At 41.9% G+C, this 21,408-nt stretch overlaps 1 protein-coding gene across 3 annotated transcripts in view; it reads right to left on the bottom strand.

The window, feature by feature from the left end:
• Positions 1-4,553: 4,553 nt before the first annotated feature.
• wscd1b (WSC domain containing 1b) overlaps positions 4,554-21,408 on the bottom strand; it is a 38,746-nt gene continuing 21,891 nt past the window's right edge. For 2 of the 3 annotated variants that reach the window (XM_017437813.3, XM_017437811.3), the window contains 4 exons: positions 16,545-16,734; positions 16,253-16,417; positions 14,968-15,168; positions 4,554-9,097 (listed from right to left, as the gene is read on the bottom strand). In XM_017437813.3, the coding sequence (XP_017293302.1) occupies positions 8,745-9,097; positions 14,968-15,168; positions 16,253-16,417; positions 16,545-16,734 (909 nt within the window). In that variant the 3' untranslated portion in view covers positions 4,554-8,744. Of the gene's footprint in view, positions 9,098-14,944; positions 15,169-16,252; positions 16,418-16,544; positions 16,735-21,408 lie in introns of all 3 variants that reach the window. The other variant, XM_017437812.3, reaches the window with a different exon arrangement.

The raw sequence follows: 21,408 nt of genomic DNA on the forward strand, positions 1-21,408 counted from the left end.
TTAACTGTGTTTAATCCTTTCATCATCAACAATAAATCCTATGATTTTGATAGATAGATATGTGTGGGAAGCCCACCAATTGAAAAAACTTATGAGTGCGTTGCCTGTTTGCCCTAAGTTCCAGAGTTTGCTGTGATTGAGTGTATTGTGTGTTTGTCTAAGGTTCCTGAGTTTGCAGTGGTGTGCTAGTAGTTTATGTATGTTGAACAATGTTTAATAAATTACATTTTGAAAACTATGTTTGACATTTGTTCTTACCATACTTTAATATAAGGTAGCTATGGAAAGATAGTTTCAATCACACAATGAAGTGCAAATATTTTGAAAACACAAAACACACCTGCTTCATGGGCGGCACAAGCTTAGCTCCTGTTCACTCATTGGTCGTGGGTGTGACCAGATGCAAGCATAAAGAGCGAAGGTAGGAATATAAACAACAGCGTTAGCTTACCCTGCAACGTTTATGCCATCTGTCCCCCAGCTAAAGGCGCTGTAAAGCCTGAAATCTCCGGCAGATAACAGCTGTCCTACTCCGCGCAACAATCGCAGCATCCAGAGCATTTCTTCCACTGCGCCTCTCTTCCTGAAGTCTCAGGAGAATCCCCATAAGTTTAAAAAACAGCAACAATGCAGGGCCAACGTTGTCTATAGCGCTTCCGTTGTTTACACAACTTGCGCTAAGTTTCCGTAGCGCACCCCCCGCCGCGGCCCCGCCCCCCGCAACACGAGGAGGTGTTCCTCTGCTACCGACCAAACTGGCCGGTGTGAACAGGAGCATTCTTTAAAGAGCCAAGTAGAGAGCGGAGTAGAGCAGAACTTCTGAATTAGAGTCCAAAAAATATATTTCTCTCCCCATCTTTTTCCATTTTTAAACATTTTTGAAAAAGCTCCAGGGGGCCGCTAGGGCAGCGCCAAAGAGCCGCATGCGGCTCTAGAGCCGCGGGTTGCCGACCCCCGCCCTAGGCCATTGGCTTTTAATTGAGAGGCCTACCAGTTGGCTTTAGGGCCACGTCCTCTGTCACAATCCGGGTCTTTCCCGCCCATGTTACACCTGAATCACTAACCACACCACACTACTAACTAGACTTGCATTACAAATTGTACGGTAACTCCCCCCCCCCCCTTGTGGTACAAACAGTGTTTGTTTTCATTTGAAATCTCCTTTTAAATTATAGGCCCCCCTCCCTGTCACAAAACATTTTTTGAATATTTGTTGAAAGTTTTTTGCTTCTAGCTTTATACATAAACTGTGTGGTTTCCCAAAATTTTAATGTTTGTGACTTTCAAAACAATGTGTCTGTGTGCTTCTGAAACCCCACATTATGTACTATCCAGATTGCTCTCTTTTGTAATTTGTAAAAGGGTTGTAGGTTGCTTTTGTCTGCGTTACCCCAAATTTCCACACGGTAAGACAGATAAGATAGTACAAACAATGAATACTGAATAATCAGTGCTTTATGGTCCACTATGTTTTGTGCTTTTCCCAGTACTACAAACTTTTTTTTCATCAATTTTCCTCGTTTGATGGATTTGTGGTTTCCAGGGGGTGCAACTTTTCTAACATTTAAGGCAATACTGAAAAATACTGAGAAAACTATTGATATACCATTTCCAAAAGCAGTGATCAAAAGCAGGCAATCTATAGTGAGGAGAAAACAGGCACATGACAAAGCAAGTTAGCTTGGTATCGAGCTTGGTTAGAGCAGAGTGGCTGCAGATCCTAACCCATGAGGTGCGATGCTCCAGCGAAGATCTCAACCCAGACTGAGGCTTAAATACAGGTGGTGCTCATCAGGGAAAATCCGCCACAGCTGCGGAGGGAGCGTCACCGGCACCACCAGCAGGGCGAGGAAAAACACCAGATCCTCACAGTACCTCTCCCTCAACGATCGCCTCCAGGTGATCGGGGATGTCTCTCCGGGTGTGACCTGTAAAAATCAGAAATGAGGGTGGGGTTGAGAATGAAGGACCTGGGGACCCATGATTGCTCTTCTGACCAAAGAGCCGCATACCTCCCAATCAATGAGGTATTGGAACCCTCTTCCACGTTGTCTGATGTCCAGAATCCGATTGACCGTGAATGCAGGATGGTTGTCAATAAGTCAGTAGGGAGGGGGGAGGACGGTAGGTAGGCTGAGGAGACTTCTTTTTTTTTTTCGGTTTCAGCTGGGAGACATGGAATGTGGGATGAACACGCATAGTGGCAGGGAGCGTGTGGCAGACGGATGAGGGGTTAATCAAGCGTTCGACAGGGAAAGAACCGATGAACCGAGGGGCCAGTTCCTTGGGAGTGTCTTTTAGTTGTATGTCTTTGGTGGACAGCCAGACCCTGTCCCCAACTTGATAAACGGGTGCAGATGAATGATGACGGTCCGCACACTTCTTATTTTGTTCAGCTGTTCTCACGAGTGCCCTCTTTGCCTGTCTCCAAATCCTACGGCACCTGCGGAGATGGAGTTGGATGGATGGGACCGAAATCTCTGTCTCAAAACAGGGAAAGTGGGGGGTTATAGCCAAGGGAGGCTTGAAACGGGGATAGGCCAGTGGCGGTGGAAGTGTGAGTGCTATGGGTGTACTCTACCCAGGTCAGGTACTTGCTCCAGGTAGACGCGTTGTTGCTTTCCAGGCACTGGAGGGCCACCTCGAGCTCCTGATTGCAGTGTTCCGTCTGTCCGTTAGACTGTGGATGGTATCCGGACGTGAGGCTGACGTTGGCTCCCAGGGCATTGCAAAATTACTTCCAAACTTGCAGGTTCCCAACAGGGATGCAGTGAATTCTGAACATGTGTTGAACCATTAGTTGGGCAGTCTCAAAGGCCGAGGGGAGCTTGGACAAAAGAATGAAGTGTGTGGATTTGGAAAATCGGTCTACGAGGGTTAGAATGACTGTGTTACCTTGGGACGGAGTCCAGAAACGAAGTCCAAAACCACGTGCGATCAAGGATGACTGGGGATTGGCAAGGGCTGTAAGAGGCCTGTGGGGGGGTCGGTTGCTGCTCTTACACTGGGCACAGGTTGGGCAAGCCGCCATGAACTCCTTGACATCAGCAGGTAAGGAGGTCCACCAAAAGTACCTAGTAGTCAGAGCCAACATGCGGCTAATCCCTGGGTGACACGAGAACTGACTCGAGTGAAGCTAATCCAACATCTTAGCTCTGACTGATGAGGGAACATAAGTCTTACCCAGGGGGCCTCCGCCTGGATCCGGTTCTGCCCGCAGGGCTTTGGTGATGTCTCTTTCAAATGCCCAGGTGAGGGAGCTGATGAACATGGCAGGTGGGATGATGGGTTCCTCCTTGTTGAGTCGGACCACAATCGGGACAGAGCATTGGGCTTGACATTCTTGGAGCCTGGTCTGTAGGTGATGGAAAAGTTAAATCGTCCAAAAAACAATGGCCATCTGGCCTGACAGGGGTTAAGTCTGGCAGTAACTACACTGAGAATTCACCTTAAAATACCCTCTCAAAGCATCTGAACTGAATACAAAATACACTCACCAGCCACTTTACAAGGTACACTCTACTAAATCCAGGTTGGTTCTCCTTATGTCTTCAGAGCTGCTTTAATTCTTCATGTCATAGATTCAACAAGTTGTTCAATTTATGACATTCCTGATATTCTGGTCAATACTGACATGTTAGCATCAATTCAATTCAATTCAATTCAATTCAAAGATACTTTATTAATCCCAAAGGGAAATTAAATGTTGTTGTAGCTCATAATCCTGGTTTTGTTAAAGAGTTGATGGCTGTGGGCAGGAAGGGTCTCTTGTAGCGGTGTGTCCTGATGTGTCCTCAGTCCTGGTGTCCTCAAAGAGCCCCACCAGGTGAGCCTTGCTGGCCTCCTGCAGAGCCATAACAGCCGAGCTCTGGAGGTGCAGGTTGGTCTTGAAGTCCTGGGCAATCTCCCGGACCAGTTGCTAGAAGGGCAGCTTCTAGATGAGCTACTCAGTGGATTTCTGGTGGTGGTGGATTTCCTTGAGAGCCACGGTACCGATCCTGTAGCGGGTACCGAGCCTGTAGCAGTGAGGTTTCTTCACTCCGCCGGCCGAGGCGCTCTTGCTGGCGGCTTTGGTGGCGAGCTGCTTCCTGGAAGCTTTACCTCCAATGGATTTACGGGCGGTCCGATTGGTTCTGGCTATGACTGGACTTCAGGGCTCTTCACATTTAACACTTGTTGTCATGGTTATGCATCATAACAAAATGTCCAAAAGTAAAAAAAGTAAAGTAAAAATCCTTCCTGCTGCACAGCATCCGATAACAGAGGAAATAATGATCCAAAAAAGTGATTTACATCAAGAAAAAAAGAGGAATAACATTTTTAAAAGCAATATCTCAGAGTGAAAGTAACAGAGCTACTCCAACATGCAGCCACCTTGAGCGGCGCAATTCTAGAATCATACAGTCTGGGCAGATTTGTGAGTTGCACATCCTTGATGTGAATCTCTCGTTCCACTACATCCCAAATATGATCAATTGGATTGAGATCTGCTGATCAGAGATTATTTTATAAATAAAAGGTTTAATTTGATTATTGGAATGATTTACACATCATGGGGTCATATACCTCTTTATTGTGGAATTAAAAGTTTAAGATCACTCTGTCTCCACCAAAACAGAAAGCAGGAATATAGTGCTTCAGATAAGTGAATTCATATTTTTTTTGTAAGTTAAGCTACAGTTTAACCATTTTTGATCATGCAGAGAGGAGAATCACACCTGGAGGGCATATTTGCAACATTTGCATATTTAAACAGTGGCTTGTAAATGGAGGTGTCTCATGTGCACTCAGTTGATCAGGATGTACAAAGGAAATGTGCCTAGATTCAGACATACACAGTTTGATACATTTGGATGTTTTTGTGTATGTGTCATTTTTTCGATTTAAGTGTATGCCATGTTTCAATAGAAAATCCATGCAAGTCTTTGTACATGAGACCACATGCGCAGCAATAATTCAAAGCTGGTCACAGTTTGAGCAAAATTTCAGATATCGATGTAAATGGTCTGAATAATTCAAAGGTACTTATTGCAAACTATGAAATCAAATCTAAAAAAGGTTATCCTAAACTATATAAAATGGTGCAGTTTGAAAATGTTTACTCCAGTAGTTTTCTGAATATATTGAATATATTGATATGACAATTCACATTCAATTCACAACCATGTGAAAGCTTTAATCACATGGTTGATCTACATTAGGCTTGCCATAGGCTGTGTCGGTAAACAAATGTGCTGGAATCAGACAATCGTAGAATCTTGGAGCAGACATTTAGGTGGAAATCTAAGTGTGAACCTGCTGCTACATACAAACAAAAACAGAAAGACAGAATAAGACAACAGGCAGGCGGAGAGAAGACAAGACAGAGCTCAGCATTCAAACACAAGCAGCTTTTGTGAAACTTCTTCTGGACTGGTAAGTTTACTGTTTGACTATTATCAATCACTATAGTTGCTTTTGTAGGTAAACAAACACATGTGATAATTGGCATCCAGTGCCCAGTTTTGCTAACAAATTCTCAATTTAAGGATGCTTTAACCATCGATATGAAAAAAATATTTTGTGTCAGTTTTGTTTCTTAGTTTAGGAATTCTTTTGACATTAGTCCTCATGACTTTGCAATGAATATCTGTAATACATCAATATGATATGGATTATTTTCCTGATATTTAATTCAAACATTTATTTATTGTAGTTTTCCTACTTTAAAAGCAAAATAAGTGTGTTTAACTTCAGGTTGTAACATAAAAAGATGTACAAAAAGAGGGAGGTCTTATAATTCCCTGGAAAAAGCCTCTTATCTCCCTCTAAAAGATTTCTGGTATATGTACCAAAAGTTCTAACATACTTCAGAGCATGGCCAGCTTACCGTTGATTTAACTATGAATTAAATATCAGTATTCTTTTTCTGTATAAATAAAATGTCAATAAATTTGGTTCTAAGAACTGTGACTTTTAATAGTCATTTAGTCAAATTCATGTATATATAGCTGTTAATAAAAATATTTAAAAAACGTTGAGGTCTTCAGTCTAAATTGTAACTTTTCATATTACAATACCTGCAATTTAACCAGCAGGCAGCACTGTCTGTGTATATTAGGAGCAATCCCACAGTGCTCCAGCTCTTTCCTGTGGCTTACACAATGAACAGTGTTTACCCTTAGTGTTGCTTTCTTTCTGACTCTGTTTGTGGTAACAGACTGTCTCCACAAAAGTGCCTGACATCAACCTTTAAATAAGCAGCTTTTTGAGAAGCCACCTGACCCAGCAGAGCTAACGCTAATCTTCTTAATAATCATTTCGAGGAAACACTCTTCAACTCATGCTAGTGAAGACAACTGCAGTAATCTCAAATGTTTAATAAAATTCTGTTCTCATAGGAATTCACAAACAGTTCAGAGCATAGTTTTTGTACAAACTAATAACATGTAGGGTCCATACTGGGTTTATAATGCCATGTAGCATGATCATAAACCTGAGGCAACTATTTCGAATTGTTTCTCATTTATTAGTATGTCTGGAGAATGTTATGTGAACAGAAATGTATGCTAAAAACCATGATGTGTTTTTAAAGGTAGCATGTCAATGAGTTGAAACTGTTGGCTGTTAGTGAATAGCATTTGCAAGGGAGTCTCCAACAAGTTTGGAAACATTTGTGGAGTTTTCAGTTTTCTTATGCGAATCACAGAGGCTTAGTCTTGTTGTCTGAATTTTAAACAAGTTCAAAAAATTCTTTGTGGCAATTTTTCTTTCAAAATAGTCACAGAGTCTACATAAGTGTCTCAAACCAGTCTCTAGAGTGCTAAAGCTGTATTTTAATATCTGTACAAAAGCTCTCCTCTCACAGAAAACATCTGAGGCTACAGTCTGGAATATCCAGGCCTAAAAACCACACTAATTATAAGTAATAACTATTTAAGAACTGGTCCAAATCTGCCTATCTTTATTTCTAAAGTATACTTCAGTTGATTAAATAGGGCTGTGGTGGCTCAGTGATGAGTGCCATGGTCTTGTAATGCTGAGGGTATTCCACGTAAAACACTTGTCAAATCTTCAGTAAGACTTTGCTCGCTGTGGCAACCCCTGAAGAAGGGAGCAGCCGAAAGAACAACAACTCCAGTAGATTAATTCATAAATGTGGGGTGACTGCCAAGATGGGTACAAAGCCAGCTAGGTGGGTATGATGTGGGTGAAAGTGGACAACAAATTATTGTATGTGGCTTGCACACAGAAAAAGGATGTGTGTTTCAGAAACTGGCTACATAAAACATGACTTGCTAGTCACAAATGCTCAAAATTCATTGAAACTGCAAAAAATGCCTATATTCTTGCAACTTTGAGTGGCCAACTATTTTCCAACAGTTGCCCAGTGAGATACTACTTAAAAAAAAACTTATAAACATGAATGCACCAATACCAGAATACAAGTACAAGTACTTCCATTTGAGTGCTTCCCAATACCGAGTACCAGAATGAGCACCAATATTGTAATTGCCATTAGACTTCCTACAACTACTTTGAAAATATGTTTGAAAATTCAAGGAGGTTATTTTTTTGTTAACTCCTCAAATAGAGCAGGACAGCAATAGTCTTTCCAAAAGTCCAAAAGTGCCCAATGGTAAGGGGAGAGCTTGTTCTCAGATCTATATATTCCCAGGATCCTCTGGATTTCCTGCTGCTCTTAGCAAACTTTTTGAACTTGGTGTAATATTGTTTTTTTTTTAGATGTTTTATCAAATTGCTAGTGTTAAAAGCAACAGATCTCGTCCCTCCTTGATTTTGCTGGACATAATTTGCTGTCTGCTTTACTTTTGTCACCATTGCCTACTTTCAAAACAAACAAAAATATTTCGCACATCTATTATTGAGACAAATAAATGAAGGAAGACAATAAATCCAAAGTTGAACACTGCCAAAACTTGCAGGACTTTATTGCTGCTGTGTTTTCATCACTAAACCTTCAATTGGCAAATAATTTCAAAAAATACAAACCTCATTTTAAATAGGACATTTTCTGACCAATACCACATACAAGCATCACAAATGACGTAAAACACTACAAACCATTAAAACTAGTATCAATACAAAAGCATATATGGACAGTGTGTGGGAGTGTCTTTTTACTATTGTTCACTTTAAAACACCTCCACATGGATTCTGTGGCTTTTTTTCTAGTGTTTATTAGTGGTTAGCAAACAACTTTATAGTGCGCTTATCAACTGGTAAGGAGTGTTTACCAAAACACCCAACTAAAAAAAAACTACCTGCACATGGCTGATATTGTTGCTCCTCTACCATCTGACTCAACAAAGACATGACTTTAATGATATTGTAAAGTGGTATTGGGTACTGTAATATCATAACACTTCTATGAGTACAAGTACATGCACACAATATTGGTATTGGTGCATCCATACTTATTAAGAGTCAAAGAAGTCTGTTCTGTATTAACACACCGTTAGTTTGAGAATATTATTCATGTAAAATCCTCTGTAAACATCCTGTCTAAATAGTTGTCATATTCACCATTCTCAGGGATGTGGTCGAGCCCAAGAGGCTTTGATGGCTGTTCACTGTTTGATTCCACAGTGAATTGTCATGTTGTTTTCTAGTTACTTGGCTCGTCAAAGTCAGTTGGACCTCTGTGTCTGCTTCCTGCTGAGCTATTGAAGCCAAACTTCTTGACTTCGAACCTTTTCTGAACCAGCCATTTAAAGAACTACCTGTATGACATTTTCAGATCATCATCTGGGGAGGTACACCTGTGGAAGTCCACTAAAATTCCTGCCTTGCAGTGCCTGGTTGACAGTATGAATGAAGGAGTCAATCATCTGTTTCATGTCAGAAGTGAATGGGTCAAAGGAGGGCTGCTGGGTCCCTGAGCGTTTGAAATGCCCGTCTTGGTTGCTCTGTGCACACAGGAGCCTCTCCTCAGTGACAGTGACATTTAGAAAGGCTGTGATAAAACGGAGCTGGGGCAGAAGAGCTCTCTGCAGCTCCTCGTAATGCACCACAAGGAGGCGCTGTCCAAACTTCAACCAGCTCAGAGCATGAGAAGCCCACCAAGGGGCATAGCTGGAAACAAATTCTGGCCATTCTGCAGAGAAAAGAGGACACAGTTCAGGGTTATTTTCTACTAACTCAGTCATGTATTTATTCTACATTTTACTATTGCAAAAGGCAAAAGGCAGATGATAATGTTTTCGTCCATGTATATATGTGTGTGTCAAGCTCGGTGGAGACAGAGATGAACCCAGAGTGCAGACTCATTCCTCAAAACAAAAACTAATTCATTAAATAAAGAAAATAAACAAAAACAAACAGCTGACGTGGCAGCAACTAAACTTAACAAAAATCCAAAGCATGGCAAGGCAAGGTAAAGCAAGGCAAGGCAAAGAGAAACAAAAACACAGCGACAGCAACGACAAACAATGAACCAACAGATTGTGGGAGAAGTGACCGAGTTTTTGAATACTGAGGGTGACGAGGTAAGTGGAAACAGGTGAGTGGGGATAATGACAGACAGGTGGAGATGGGTGTGGCAAGGAGGGCAAAAGAGTGACAGAGGAGGAGTGAAAACTGAGCAACAACACAAACATGAAAAACCAAACTGAAACAATAACTAAAAACCGCAACAAAATAATAAAGATAACAAAACTGGCCACTCAAAATCCAAATCCTCACAGTGTGTTTGTGTGTCTATACCATTAGCAAAATATCTCAACCAGTGGATGGATTTTAATAAAACCTTCTGGACCTATTCATTCTAAAATGGACTGAGGCAACCTGGAAAACTCTTTGGTGGTTAGATGAATTGAAACTGGAAATATATTTTGGAAATCACAGACATCACACCCTCCATATGAAAGATGAGAGGGACCTTACAGATGAAAGAAGAGATGGACCTTACAGCCCTGTTATCAGCACACCGTTCAAAAGCCTGCTTCTTTTGTGGTATTGGGGTGCATTAGTGCAGCTTCTCATCTGGAAAAGAACCATCAATGCAATAAAGTATTTACAGGGTTCAGAACAACATGTGCTTCCATCCAGCAAAAAAAAGAAAAAATGAACAGCTACAGTTCTACATCAGACAAGAATGGGGCAAGAATGGGACATTTTCTTTCCAAACGTTCCAGAAACTGGTCTACTCATTTCCTAAACATTTACACTGTTTTTATAGGAAGAGGGGATGTTGCACAATGGTAAACATGGACTGTCCCAACCTTTTTGTGTTTTTGTGATGTGTTTTTGCCATCAAATTCAAAATTACTATTTGTTCCAAAATGTACAAACCTCTTAGTTTCAACATTTGATATTTGCTTTGTTCCATTGTTAATAAACTGTGGATTTATGAGAGTTACAAATCACTCAGTCATTCTGTTTTTATTTACATTTTCACCCAACGTAGTAACTTTTTCCGAATTAGGGTTTTACATTAAACAGTGACTGTCTTCTAGAAGTTAAAAACTTGATCTTTCAATCCCCAGCAAAAAACTATGGAATACCAAAACCTAGAGTACTCAGATTATTTAACATGGTATAAATCTCTGATGTAGCCTTGATAAGGACTGATAAGGACTTAAATGTGTTTTTCACTTTTAGTTTTATTTTTTACAACTGAAATATTCCTGATAAACTGATAAAGATGTGCATCAATAGTTTAAAAGAACTGAACTAATGAAAGAGCAGTAGTTATGACAGTGATATAATAGTTTGTCATTTGCTAAAAGCTGGTATTACAATATGTCACGAAAGAAAAGCAGGTGAGGCAATGCCCGCAATGGAGGTGTTTGTGGATTGTTGGGGTGAGTACTGGCATTTTTTTGCCTGATTAAGCACTGACTGGAGTACACTTTTGAACTGAAAGTAAGGAGATTTAGACTAGTTTTACTAGTATTATTACCAACCTCAGATATTTTCTGAATAAACCTAGGTTTTTAGTGTTGAAGAAATTTTCTACAGTTCTATTCAAATTAGGCATTCTTTAGAAGACTTCGTAAGTTTAACCATCAAATTAGATAACCGCATAAGATTACCTGTCAAGGAACGAACTCGCCGCAGTTTTCATTTACTGAGTCCGCCTACTGTCTCATCTGAACAACCTATTTCTGCAGCTACCTCCGAACCGGAACCCATGCAGCTGGGACACACTCGCCTGAGCCCGGAAGAGAGACGTAAAAGGTTAAATTCTCGCCTGTGTCTCTACTGTGGTGAGCCCGGACACTTCATTGCAAACTGTCAAATCCGTTTAAACCCCCAGGTCCGACAGTAACGGCGAGGAGACTGCTGGCACCTACATCCACAATTCAATCTCATCTCCTTCTGCCAGCAACCTTGATAAATAACCACCTGCCTTTTCCCCTGTCAGCTTTAATCAACTCCGGTTGCGAGCAAAACTTAATCGACGCTTCTCTAGTCAAACATTGTTCTGGGCTACAACTGGTTGATTGCCCACAATCCGCACATAAACTGGGTTAAAGCACATGTAGAATCTTGGTCCTCCAATTGTCACGCTACCTGTCTTTGTTCAGCATTTTCCCCGAGTTCTCCGCCTGGACAGGCCTCCGAAAGTGAACTCCCTGATCTTTCTGCAGTTCCAGTTGAGTACCTAGATCTAGCTCCTGTATTCAGTAAGGATAAGGCTTTGTCAGTTCCACCTCATGGCCCGTATGATTGCGCCATTGATCTTCTGCCCGGCGCTCCCCTGCCCAACAGCCGTCTATATAACATCTCACGTCCTGAACGCCAAACCATGGAGAAATACATCAACGATTCATTAGCTGCAGGCATTTTTCGTTCATCCACCTCACCTCTTGGCACAGGATTTTTCTTTGTAGGGAAAAAAGAAGGTTCATTACGGCCTTGCATAGATTACAGAGGTTTAGACCAAATCACCATCAAAAATAAATATCCTCTTCCACTCCTCTCGTCAGCTTTCGAACCGGTTCAGGGTGCAACCGTGTTCACTAAACTAGATCTTCGAAATGCTTACCATCTCCTTCGTATCCAAGAGGGAGATGAATGGAAAACCGCATTTAAAACGCCTATGGGTCATTTCGAATACCTAGTCATGCCTTTTTGCCTTTCGAACGCTCCTGCCTTCAAGCCCTTGTGAACGATGTTTTATGGGACTTTATAAATGATTTCGTTTTTGTCTACTTGGATGACATTCTGATTTATTCCAGCTCCCTGAGAGAACACAAGTTACACGTTCGACAAGTTCTCCAGCGTCTTCTGGAGAACTGACTCTATGTTACAGCAGAAAAATGTCAGTTTTATCAACCTTCAGTCACCTTCCTTGGATATGTCCTCGAGGGCTGACAGGTAAGACCTTTGGAGGATAAAATAAAAGCTGTGTTGGAGTGGCCCAGACCCGAGACTCGTAAGCAGTTACAATGGTTCCTAGGATTTGCCAACTTTTGATGCCGTTTTATACGTAACTACAGTCAGACGGCCTCCCCACTAACAGCACTTACTTCCTCCAAGACAACGTTCTCCTGGACGCCTGAAGCAGAAGAGGCATTTACTCAGTTAAAGTCACTGTTTGCCAACGCACCTATCCTCATCCAGCCAGACCCCACCAGACAGTTTATTCTTGAGGTTGATGCTTCTGATTCGGGAGTAGCAAAAGCTGTTCTCTCTTCTGGTTATCATCCACAGACAAACGGCCAAACTGAGAGGATAAACCAGGAGATGGAGGCCACTCTGGAGGCCGCTGTATCTCCTCATCTAATCCCGAAGATTGGGCTCAGTATCTCCCTTGGGTGGAGTACGCCCATAACAGTCATGTTTCTGCAGTCACCGGTCTATCTCCGTTTGAGGTTTCCCTTGGTTATCAGCCGCCATTGCTATCCGCCAACGAAGACAAGATCTCGGTAACCTCTGTCCAACATCACATTCGCCATTGCAACAGAATCTGGAAAGACACAGTCTCTGCATTAAACAACACAGCCACACAGAATAACAGGCTGGCCGACCGCAGAAGAACCCCTGCCCCTGTTTATACGGCGGGCCAGAAAGTTTGGCTGTCCACTAAGGACATACCCCTGAAGTCCCTGTCAAAGAAACTCTCTCCCAGGTTTATTGGCCCATTCAAGATCCTAGCCGTCATCAGTCCCACCGCTGTCCGTCTCTGTTTTCCCTCCTCTCTACGCATTCATCCCACCTTCCATGTTTCCCAGATTAAGCCAGTCCGGTCCAGTCCCTTGTGCCCTCTGGCCGAACCCCCTCCTCCCGCCCGTGACATTGATGGTCATCCGGCGTACGCTGTTCGTCACATTATTGACTCCCGTCGACGAGGTCGTGGTTTCCAGTACCTCGTCGACTGGGAGGGTTACGGCCTGGAGGAACGCTCTTGGGTTCCCCGTTCCTTCATTCTTGACCCTTCATTGATTAGCGATTATACCGCCTCTCAGCCATCCACCTCCTCTCGGCCGCCAGGTGGCGTCCGTTGAGGGGGGGGGGTACTGTCAGGTTGGATTCTGTTTTGGTTTTTTTTTTCTTTTGTTTTGGGAAGCCTGCTGCTTCCACATTTCCCCACCAGATGCCGCCTGTGAGCAGAGCCCCTGGAGCAGCACGTGGGAGAACCCGGAGACATACCTGTGGGGCATTAAATGACAGTTACTGTGAATATTTAAGAAGCAGTGAGCTGACACGTCGGTGCCTGAGTGTTTGTTTACCCTGGTAATCAAACGTTGCAGAGAAAGGCCCTCTGAGTAAACTCCCTGAATTAATTTTGTCTGTGTTTATCTCCTTGTCAGGTTTTGCCTAAGGTTCTCCAGAGTTTTGCAAGAACGAAGTTTATGCTAACTCCTGCGAACCCCCTGTCTGCTACCTCATGACGCCACTGCAGCACGTACCTGTTTGTGCCTGAAACTAGCCAGCTTCTCCATCTCAGGATCGCCGTTAAGTTGTCAGCTCGCTGTCCACACAGCAAACTACCTGTCCATCCTCCCACGGCTCCTCGGTTCTCCCTGCCGCCTCCGGATTCAAGTCCGCTCCAACAAGTAACTCACTCTGCTCTAAAGTAAGCCTCCGCCTTAAGATCTGGGATTCCTTGTGTATTGGAAACTCACCTTACTTCTCCTCAACAGTGGCTATCCTGGTGGATTCAATCCTGACTCCTACTCCGCACTCACTCCCTTTCCCCTTTTACCTTCACAATAAACAATATTGTTGTTGTGAAAAGGCGTCTCCTGATTGTGTTCTTGCATGTGGGTTCGAAGACTGGAACCAAACATGACACTACCATACCCATTTTTAGCTTAAAAACTTTAAATTATATAATTATAGCCATTTTTGTGTTGACTAATTTTCAGCTGTAGCATCGATCTTCGATTTGATAGACTCCAAAAGTTAATCAACTGTACAAGTACATTCAATTATTACTTCCTGAGAATTTGATTAAAATCTGTCAGGTTTCAGTTTCAGGCAAATATCTTGTGCAAAGCACTTTGAGTAAGTGTTGTGATTACCACACCAAATTTTAACACAACTTCTGTAAAGTTGACTGCAAATTTGTGTTCTTTAAGGTCAGTTAACTGTGGTGGCTATTTTAAATTAGTTAACTGCGACAGTTATAGATGTACATCTAAGCAGTGGCGGATGGTGCAGTTTGGATTTCAACAACAGAAGCATCCAATTTGAAATAAAGAAAACGTTCAGGAAAACCTGATCCTTAGATCATCTAAGGATGATTTCCTGAAGGTTTTCCTGATCTAAGGATCATCTAAGGATAATTAAAGATTTCATTAAAATCCGTCTAATGGTTCATGAGATATTTTGATAATAGAAAGACACACAAACACCTGAATACATACACTGGCAAAAAGATATTATCATCTGCCTTCACCTGTAGGCGGTGGGTGACAACAATAATGTAACTGCTTTTTGACGACAGCAAACAGCAGTGATTACAGTATCCCTTAGCAGAGTCATAACTCACCCGACCCTGTGGGAGTGTAATACCTTTACTGTTCCACTGTACATCTGTGGCGTGTCCTAAGTGTCCGGCACACTTGCGATTGAATTCAGCCATTAATGAGCGGTAGGGGTTTCGCATCAGGAGGATGGCAGAATCAAACATCTCAATGTCTTTCTGACCACTTTCATGAGTTTTTACACAGATGCTGCGACCACTCTTCCAGTAATCCTTCTCTCCTTTGAAACCTGGTAACAGGGAGTAAATCCAAAGATGGCCGTTAGCTGAGGAAAACATTTCCAATATTATACAGCTGCAGACTGTTAGAGCCACACTGAGGTCCTACTGTTCTGAAGCCCTGCCTGTACAAGGCCCCTTTCTGATTCACGCACCCGAACTGTGATTTTGCATTCACACTATTGGTTTCTTGTTTGGTAGCACTTCCTATTTTTTCACTTTTCTGTACATTTTTTGCAATTGCAGTTTAACTACTACTTTATACTACTTCATATAGCACACCCATAACCTGGAAAGGAGAAGCGGGTTAAGAAAATGAATGGATGGATGAGATATCAAAACATGTAGCTCATTCAGGAGATGGATGCTGTGTTTCTAGTCTTTGTAACTTTTTTACTTTTTAAAATATTTAACAAAATGTATCCATCTTTTTGAGCTATTTAACTTTACTGAAAATAAAATTCCCTGTAGAAATGCATTGAAATCTCTTCAATTCCTTCAAAAACATTGTGAAAAATTTGCCTTAGCATACCTGCTCTATATTTTTCTCATACTACTTTTAGCTTTTAGTTACTATTCAGCTAGTTTTAGCTTTAGCAACTCTTCTGCTACTTTTGACTTTCATGTATGGCTTTGCTACTTTTAGCTTTTAGCTACCAATCTTCTGCAATCATTCTGCATTTACTCTGCATTTTTGCAACAAATACAATTTCTCTAGGTTTTTTTTGTTTTATGCAACCTAAAGCAAAAAAAAAAACATTTTTATTAATGTTAGTTTACAATTTCATATCATACCAACAAATTAATTTACTATTTCAAAAACCTGAAAAATTTTCCCCTTTTTTATGTATAACATTGTCAATGTGGCAAGGATGAATTAAAATACATTTACTTAAGGTCTGAAATAGTATGGATGTAACAAAGTTATGTTACATTTTTTGAGCATGGTATGTTATTCTGTTCATGCGTGTACTGAAGCCTGTGTGATAATATTTCTGCACATGCATCAACCAGAAGAGTGGCTGGACCTCAGAGTGGTGCCTGCAGTCAGATACTTAGGCAATTTCTTATTTCTACAGGTGGATACTTCCTTACCTCTGTTGTAGAGTGTGCCATCAAAATAGAAACTGCCAGTGTAGTAGCCAGTCACAAGCTCAATCAGGTGCCGGACCCAGGTGTTTCCTGCGCCCGGAAAACTAGAAAGAGCCACCAGGGAAGGGGATCTCTGAGGCAGAAACATCCTTTCTTTGCACCTGGAGTCTAAAAAGAAAATGATCATATTTTTCTTTTCATTGTCAGCTGTAGTCACAACAGAGAAGAAATGGTCTATTTTTATCTGATTGCATGCAGATGTGCAACAGTTCTTTCTAAACAGCAGGAATCTCACCAAGTACAGGAGTGTGATACACCTGGTAACCGTCATGCTCTGCTGGGACCGTTAATGCAGAGGCAGCAGAGTGGTTCGGAGCGGCTTTCTCTACACATGGCTGTTTGGGCGACTCCTGGTTGATGCTGAAAACAGATGACATCCCCGTGCAGAAACATTGGGGCTTTTTGAACACAGCTAGAGGGAACTCCTGCAAACCAAAAGCACAATTGTTTTCAAAACTTTTATCTTCAGACTTCTGTTGAGTTCAAAATGATTGACTCTGCATTCAACACTAGGAGCTGCAGACAGTGGGATGTCAGTTCCACACTCCAACATCTGTCTTACATTAATGTTTAGATATTAATGTTTAGATATTCATCTAAATTCAAGGAGCTCTGTGCTTCCACATACAGCTGAAGTGAAGGAGAAGGAAGTGATGTGCTGTTGCTCCACTCTACAGTTGAAACAACATATTTACATACACTATATGTTGTGTTCTTAGAGAGAACTGCGGTGAAAACATAGGAAAGATCAGACGTGAGAAGGAGATATACAAAGTAAGATACAGAAGATATGAGACAACATGGAAAATGTAATGGTGTCTCAACAATTACTATAATAAAGTTAGTAAGCTTAACCTTTGTCTTCTATTTTCATGACAACAGATTTAAGACAAGAATGAGTGCTTCAGTACAAAGTCCACTGCCTTTCCTGCATCATGCTGGTGTGCATGTACTTCCTCTCCCGCTGTCCTCACTCTGAAATATGCCCAAAAATAAGACAGAGAGGATGGTACATCACATGTTTATATATCAGGTATAGATCCCTGTAGTGCTTTCTGTTTGGGCATGGTTCCCAACCCCAACACAGCTACCCAACAACTGACCAAGTTTGTTGTGTCATTGTCAGATACTCTACATCAGGTGTATCCAATCCTGGTCCTGGAGAGCCACTATCCTGCATGTTTTAGGTGTTTCCCTAATTTTACACACCTGATTTGAGTGACTGGGTGATTAACAGGCTTCTGCAGAGCTTGAAGACCTGCTGAAGAGCAGAGAAACATCTAAAACATGCAGGATAGTGGCCCTCCAGGACTAGGATTGGACACCACTCTACATGTTCCGACACCCCTGACTCATGACTCTGGATCTTCCAACTTTGGTACACTGCATTATTTTGTAAAGAACTTTCTTACTATGTTTTCTTGCTCTCTGTTTCTGGCAGATCACACTTAATCAATCCCTGTTATACCAGTTCCTGCCACTGTCTTTGAAACGTATTGTGCTTTTATGGTGATAAATGGCTCCAAAATGCAACCACATCACTGAAATGCATCATATCACCTGTTCTTAACTTAACACACTTCAACAGACAATCTAAACTTCTGACATCTGCACACCTGTAGGCACAGTTTCCTCCACTGCCCTTCTGCGTTCTTGTCTCATCTGTTTTATTTGCCAACATTCTGCTAAGTTTTTTTTTCCTTGGTGATACCACAGGCTGTTACAGAATTTTGTGAGCCACTTGTGCTGACCATCTTCTTGAAATCTCCACTTGTCTCTCGCATGCATTTGGGTCATCAAATTCCTCTCTTTCCCTTGTCTGGTTCTATTGGAGGCTTCGTCCTGTTAAAAAGGAGCATTTCCTTTCCATTGTTGTCAATATGCTGCTTAAGATTATGGATTGTGACGAAGTAAAAACTCAACATAATCTGCTGGTTTCCTTAGAATAAAAACTTTTACTAATTGGCGTTTTATAATGTACTTCATGTGAATGTTTGTGTACAGTGCCCTATGATGATTTTTGTTGTAAATTGGTGCTATATAAATAATTTAAACTGAATTGAATTACTAACAAAATAAATCTTATATAAATCTAATAATAATAAACCCTCCCTGGGCTGCCACCTTACCGTGGTGGAGGCGTTTGAGTGTCCCAATGATCCTAGGAGCTATGCTGTCAGGGGCAAGAAGCCCCTAGCTGGGTCACCCAAGGCAGACAGGTCCTAGGTGAGGGATCAGACAAAGTGCAGCCCAAAGACCTCTTATGATGAGTCAAAATATTGGACACAGTGTTCCCTGTCCAATATCACAGGGGCCCCACTCTGGAGCCAGGCCTGGAGGTGGGGCATGTTGGCGAGTGCCAGGTGGCCGGGCTTTTGCCCATGGAGCTTGGCCGGGCACAGCCGAAGAGGTCACATGGGTCCCCCTTCCCATGGGCTCACCACCTATGGGAGGGGCCAAAGGGGTCGAGTGCACTGTGGGATGGGTGGTGGCCAAAGGCGGGGACCTCGGCGGTCTGATCCTCGGCTACAGAAGCAATGAGGGAAAAATGAAGCGGGAGATTGACAGGCAGATTGGTGCAGCGTCTGCAGTGAAGCGGGCACTGTACCGGTCTGTCATGGTGATAAGAGAGCTGAGTCAAAAGGCGAAGCTCTCGATTTACCGGTCGATCTACGTTCCTACCCTCATCTATGGTCACAAGCTTTGGGTAGTGACCGAAAGAACGAGATCACGAATACAAGCGGCTGAAATGAGTTTCTTCCGCAGGGTGTCTGGGCTCTCCCTTAAAGATAGGGTGAGAAGCTCGGTCATCCGGGAGGGACTCAGAGTAGAGCCGCTGCTTCTCCACGTCCAGAGGAGCCAGTTGAGGTGGCTCGGGCATCTGGTTAGGATGCCTCCTGGATGCCTGCCTGGTGAGGTGTTCTGGGCACGTCCAACCGGGAGGAGGCCTTGAGGAAGACCCGGGATACGCTGGAGGGACTATGTTTCTCGGCTGGCCTGGGAACGCCTTGGGATTCCCTCGGAGGAGCTGGCCCAAGTGGCTGGGGAGAGGGAAGTCTGGGTTTCCCTGCTTAGGCTGCTACCCCCACGACCCGACCCCAGATAAGTGGAGGATGGATGGATGGATGGATGGATGGATGGATGGATGGATGGATGGATGGATGGATGGATGGATGGATGGATGGATAAATCTAAAAACATACAGCAGGTATATGGCATACAAGTGGATTCAAGTTACCAAACTTAGTTTTCAGCTATTTCTTGTGCTTAAAATTATGTTGAAATTTAAATGTTGTTGCAGTCTGATTGTTCTTTTAGGAACTGAATAGGTGAAAAGGTTTTACTTCTTACTGATAGTTAATCAAACTATTACTTTAGTGATCTAGCCAAGTTAGTCAGTTCTTTTGCTGAAAGGACAGACTAACAGCGAGTGTAGCAAACAAATCTTTAACGAGGTGGTTATTAACCTTTTTACATCCCAGAAAAATTTAACTAAACTTTAGCATTTTATTATATATCTGTTAGCCCACCCAACAAATATCACCACCTGCCGCCACTGTGTACAATGTATATGTATATAAATCATCACTGCATCAAAAAACTTAAATTGGTTGTGTTAAAGTTAGGAGTTACTGTTACAGCTCACTGTTCCTGCCATGCCTCCTGCTCACAGACCACAGCTCCTAGTAACTTTCCACAGCCTTGCCACGCCTCCTAGTTCCATGCCTCTGCAATCACGACCATTAGTCTCACCTGCTACACCCAGTATATAAGATAACAGCTCACACTCACTCCTCGCCAGATTGACTGGTCGTGCCTGTTCCAGACCAAGCCCGATTCCAGACCATGAGTGCCGCTCTTAACACTAGCGAGCCTAATAGTCTGGTGTTTTCTAATAATCTTTATCTGTGTCCTCTCGTTCTGACTCCGTTCATGCTCGGCCTTGTCAGTTACTTATGCTTTTACTAAAGTAGAATTTTACTTGTTTTGGAGTCATTTGAAATCACAAATAATTGTTTTTTTTTCTCTGAAGTAAAATATTCAAACATTTCTGCAGCTACTGGTTAACCTACCTTGAAGAATTCTAACAGTCTGCATTGTAGTTTAATTTGTTTATTGTAACTTATTGTAACTTCCACTCTTGACTAACAGCCAAAACAACAGAAGAAAGCGACTTATTTCAGTAAAAACACAATGAGTGTGAGAAATATATTCTCCAGGGATTCAGTTCATGACACATCAGGAAACTCAGTGCATTAATAGTCTAATTTTATGAACAGTAATCCATATTTATGAAAGTTTTTCATTTATTAACTGCTGATTGTTGACTGACAGTGACAACAGATAATTGGTTGCCTGGCAGGCCTTCATTTTGGAGCACTTAAAAATTTCAAAGCAATTGTATACTCTTATTTGAAGCAGTTTTCTTAGCAAGCATGTCAGGAGTTTTTTTGCCACTAGACAAAGTGGAAGGGTTGCAGAGTGACTAAATGCCTGAATGTATTGCTCCATTCTCTGTGATTTATTAATGTGTGACACATCAAAATGTGATATCAATTCAATAAAAAGGAATTACAGGGCCACTTTCACAGATATCAATCTAATACTATACTATTAACTTATAAGGGTAGCCTATACATTTTATCCACATAAATAAAGTTGGTCAAAGCATCAGTTTTTTGGGGAACTGCCATGTTATATTTTTGGAGCCAGAGTCTGTGCACTAGAGACATGGGGCTGCACCACTGATACAAAAAGTCCCACCTACATATCCTACCAACTCACTAAAAGGTTGTTACACTCTCAATCACAGTGGAACATGGCACTTTTACTTAAGCCTCAAATAATTAATCAAAACCAAACATACTGAAAAAAAATTATGTTTGAACATACTGTACATCAGGAAGGCAAATACCGGGGGGAAAAAAAGAAATGTATTTTTGTTTTTTAATCATGAAATTATTATTTTTTTTTACATTGAGGGGTAGGACTTAAAAACTTACTGTTGATAACTATTTGACAGAACATCACTTCAAAAACAAGCTGACTAGTCCTCAATATTCTTCAGTATTAACTTTGTGATGGTGCTCTTTTTGTGC

The sequence above is a fragment of the Kryptolebias marmoratus genome, linkage group LG13, assembly GCF_001649575.2.
Source record: "Kryptolebias marmoratus isolate JLee-2015 linkage group LG13, ASM164957v2, whole genome shotgun sequence".
Taxonomy (NCBI): Eukaryota; Metazoa; Chordata; class Actinopteri; order Cyprinodontiformes; family Rivulidae; genus Kryptolebias; species Kryptolebias marmoratus.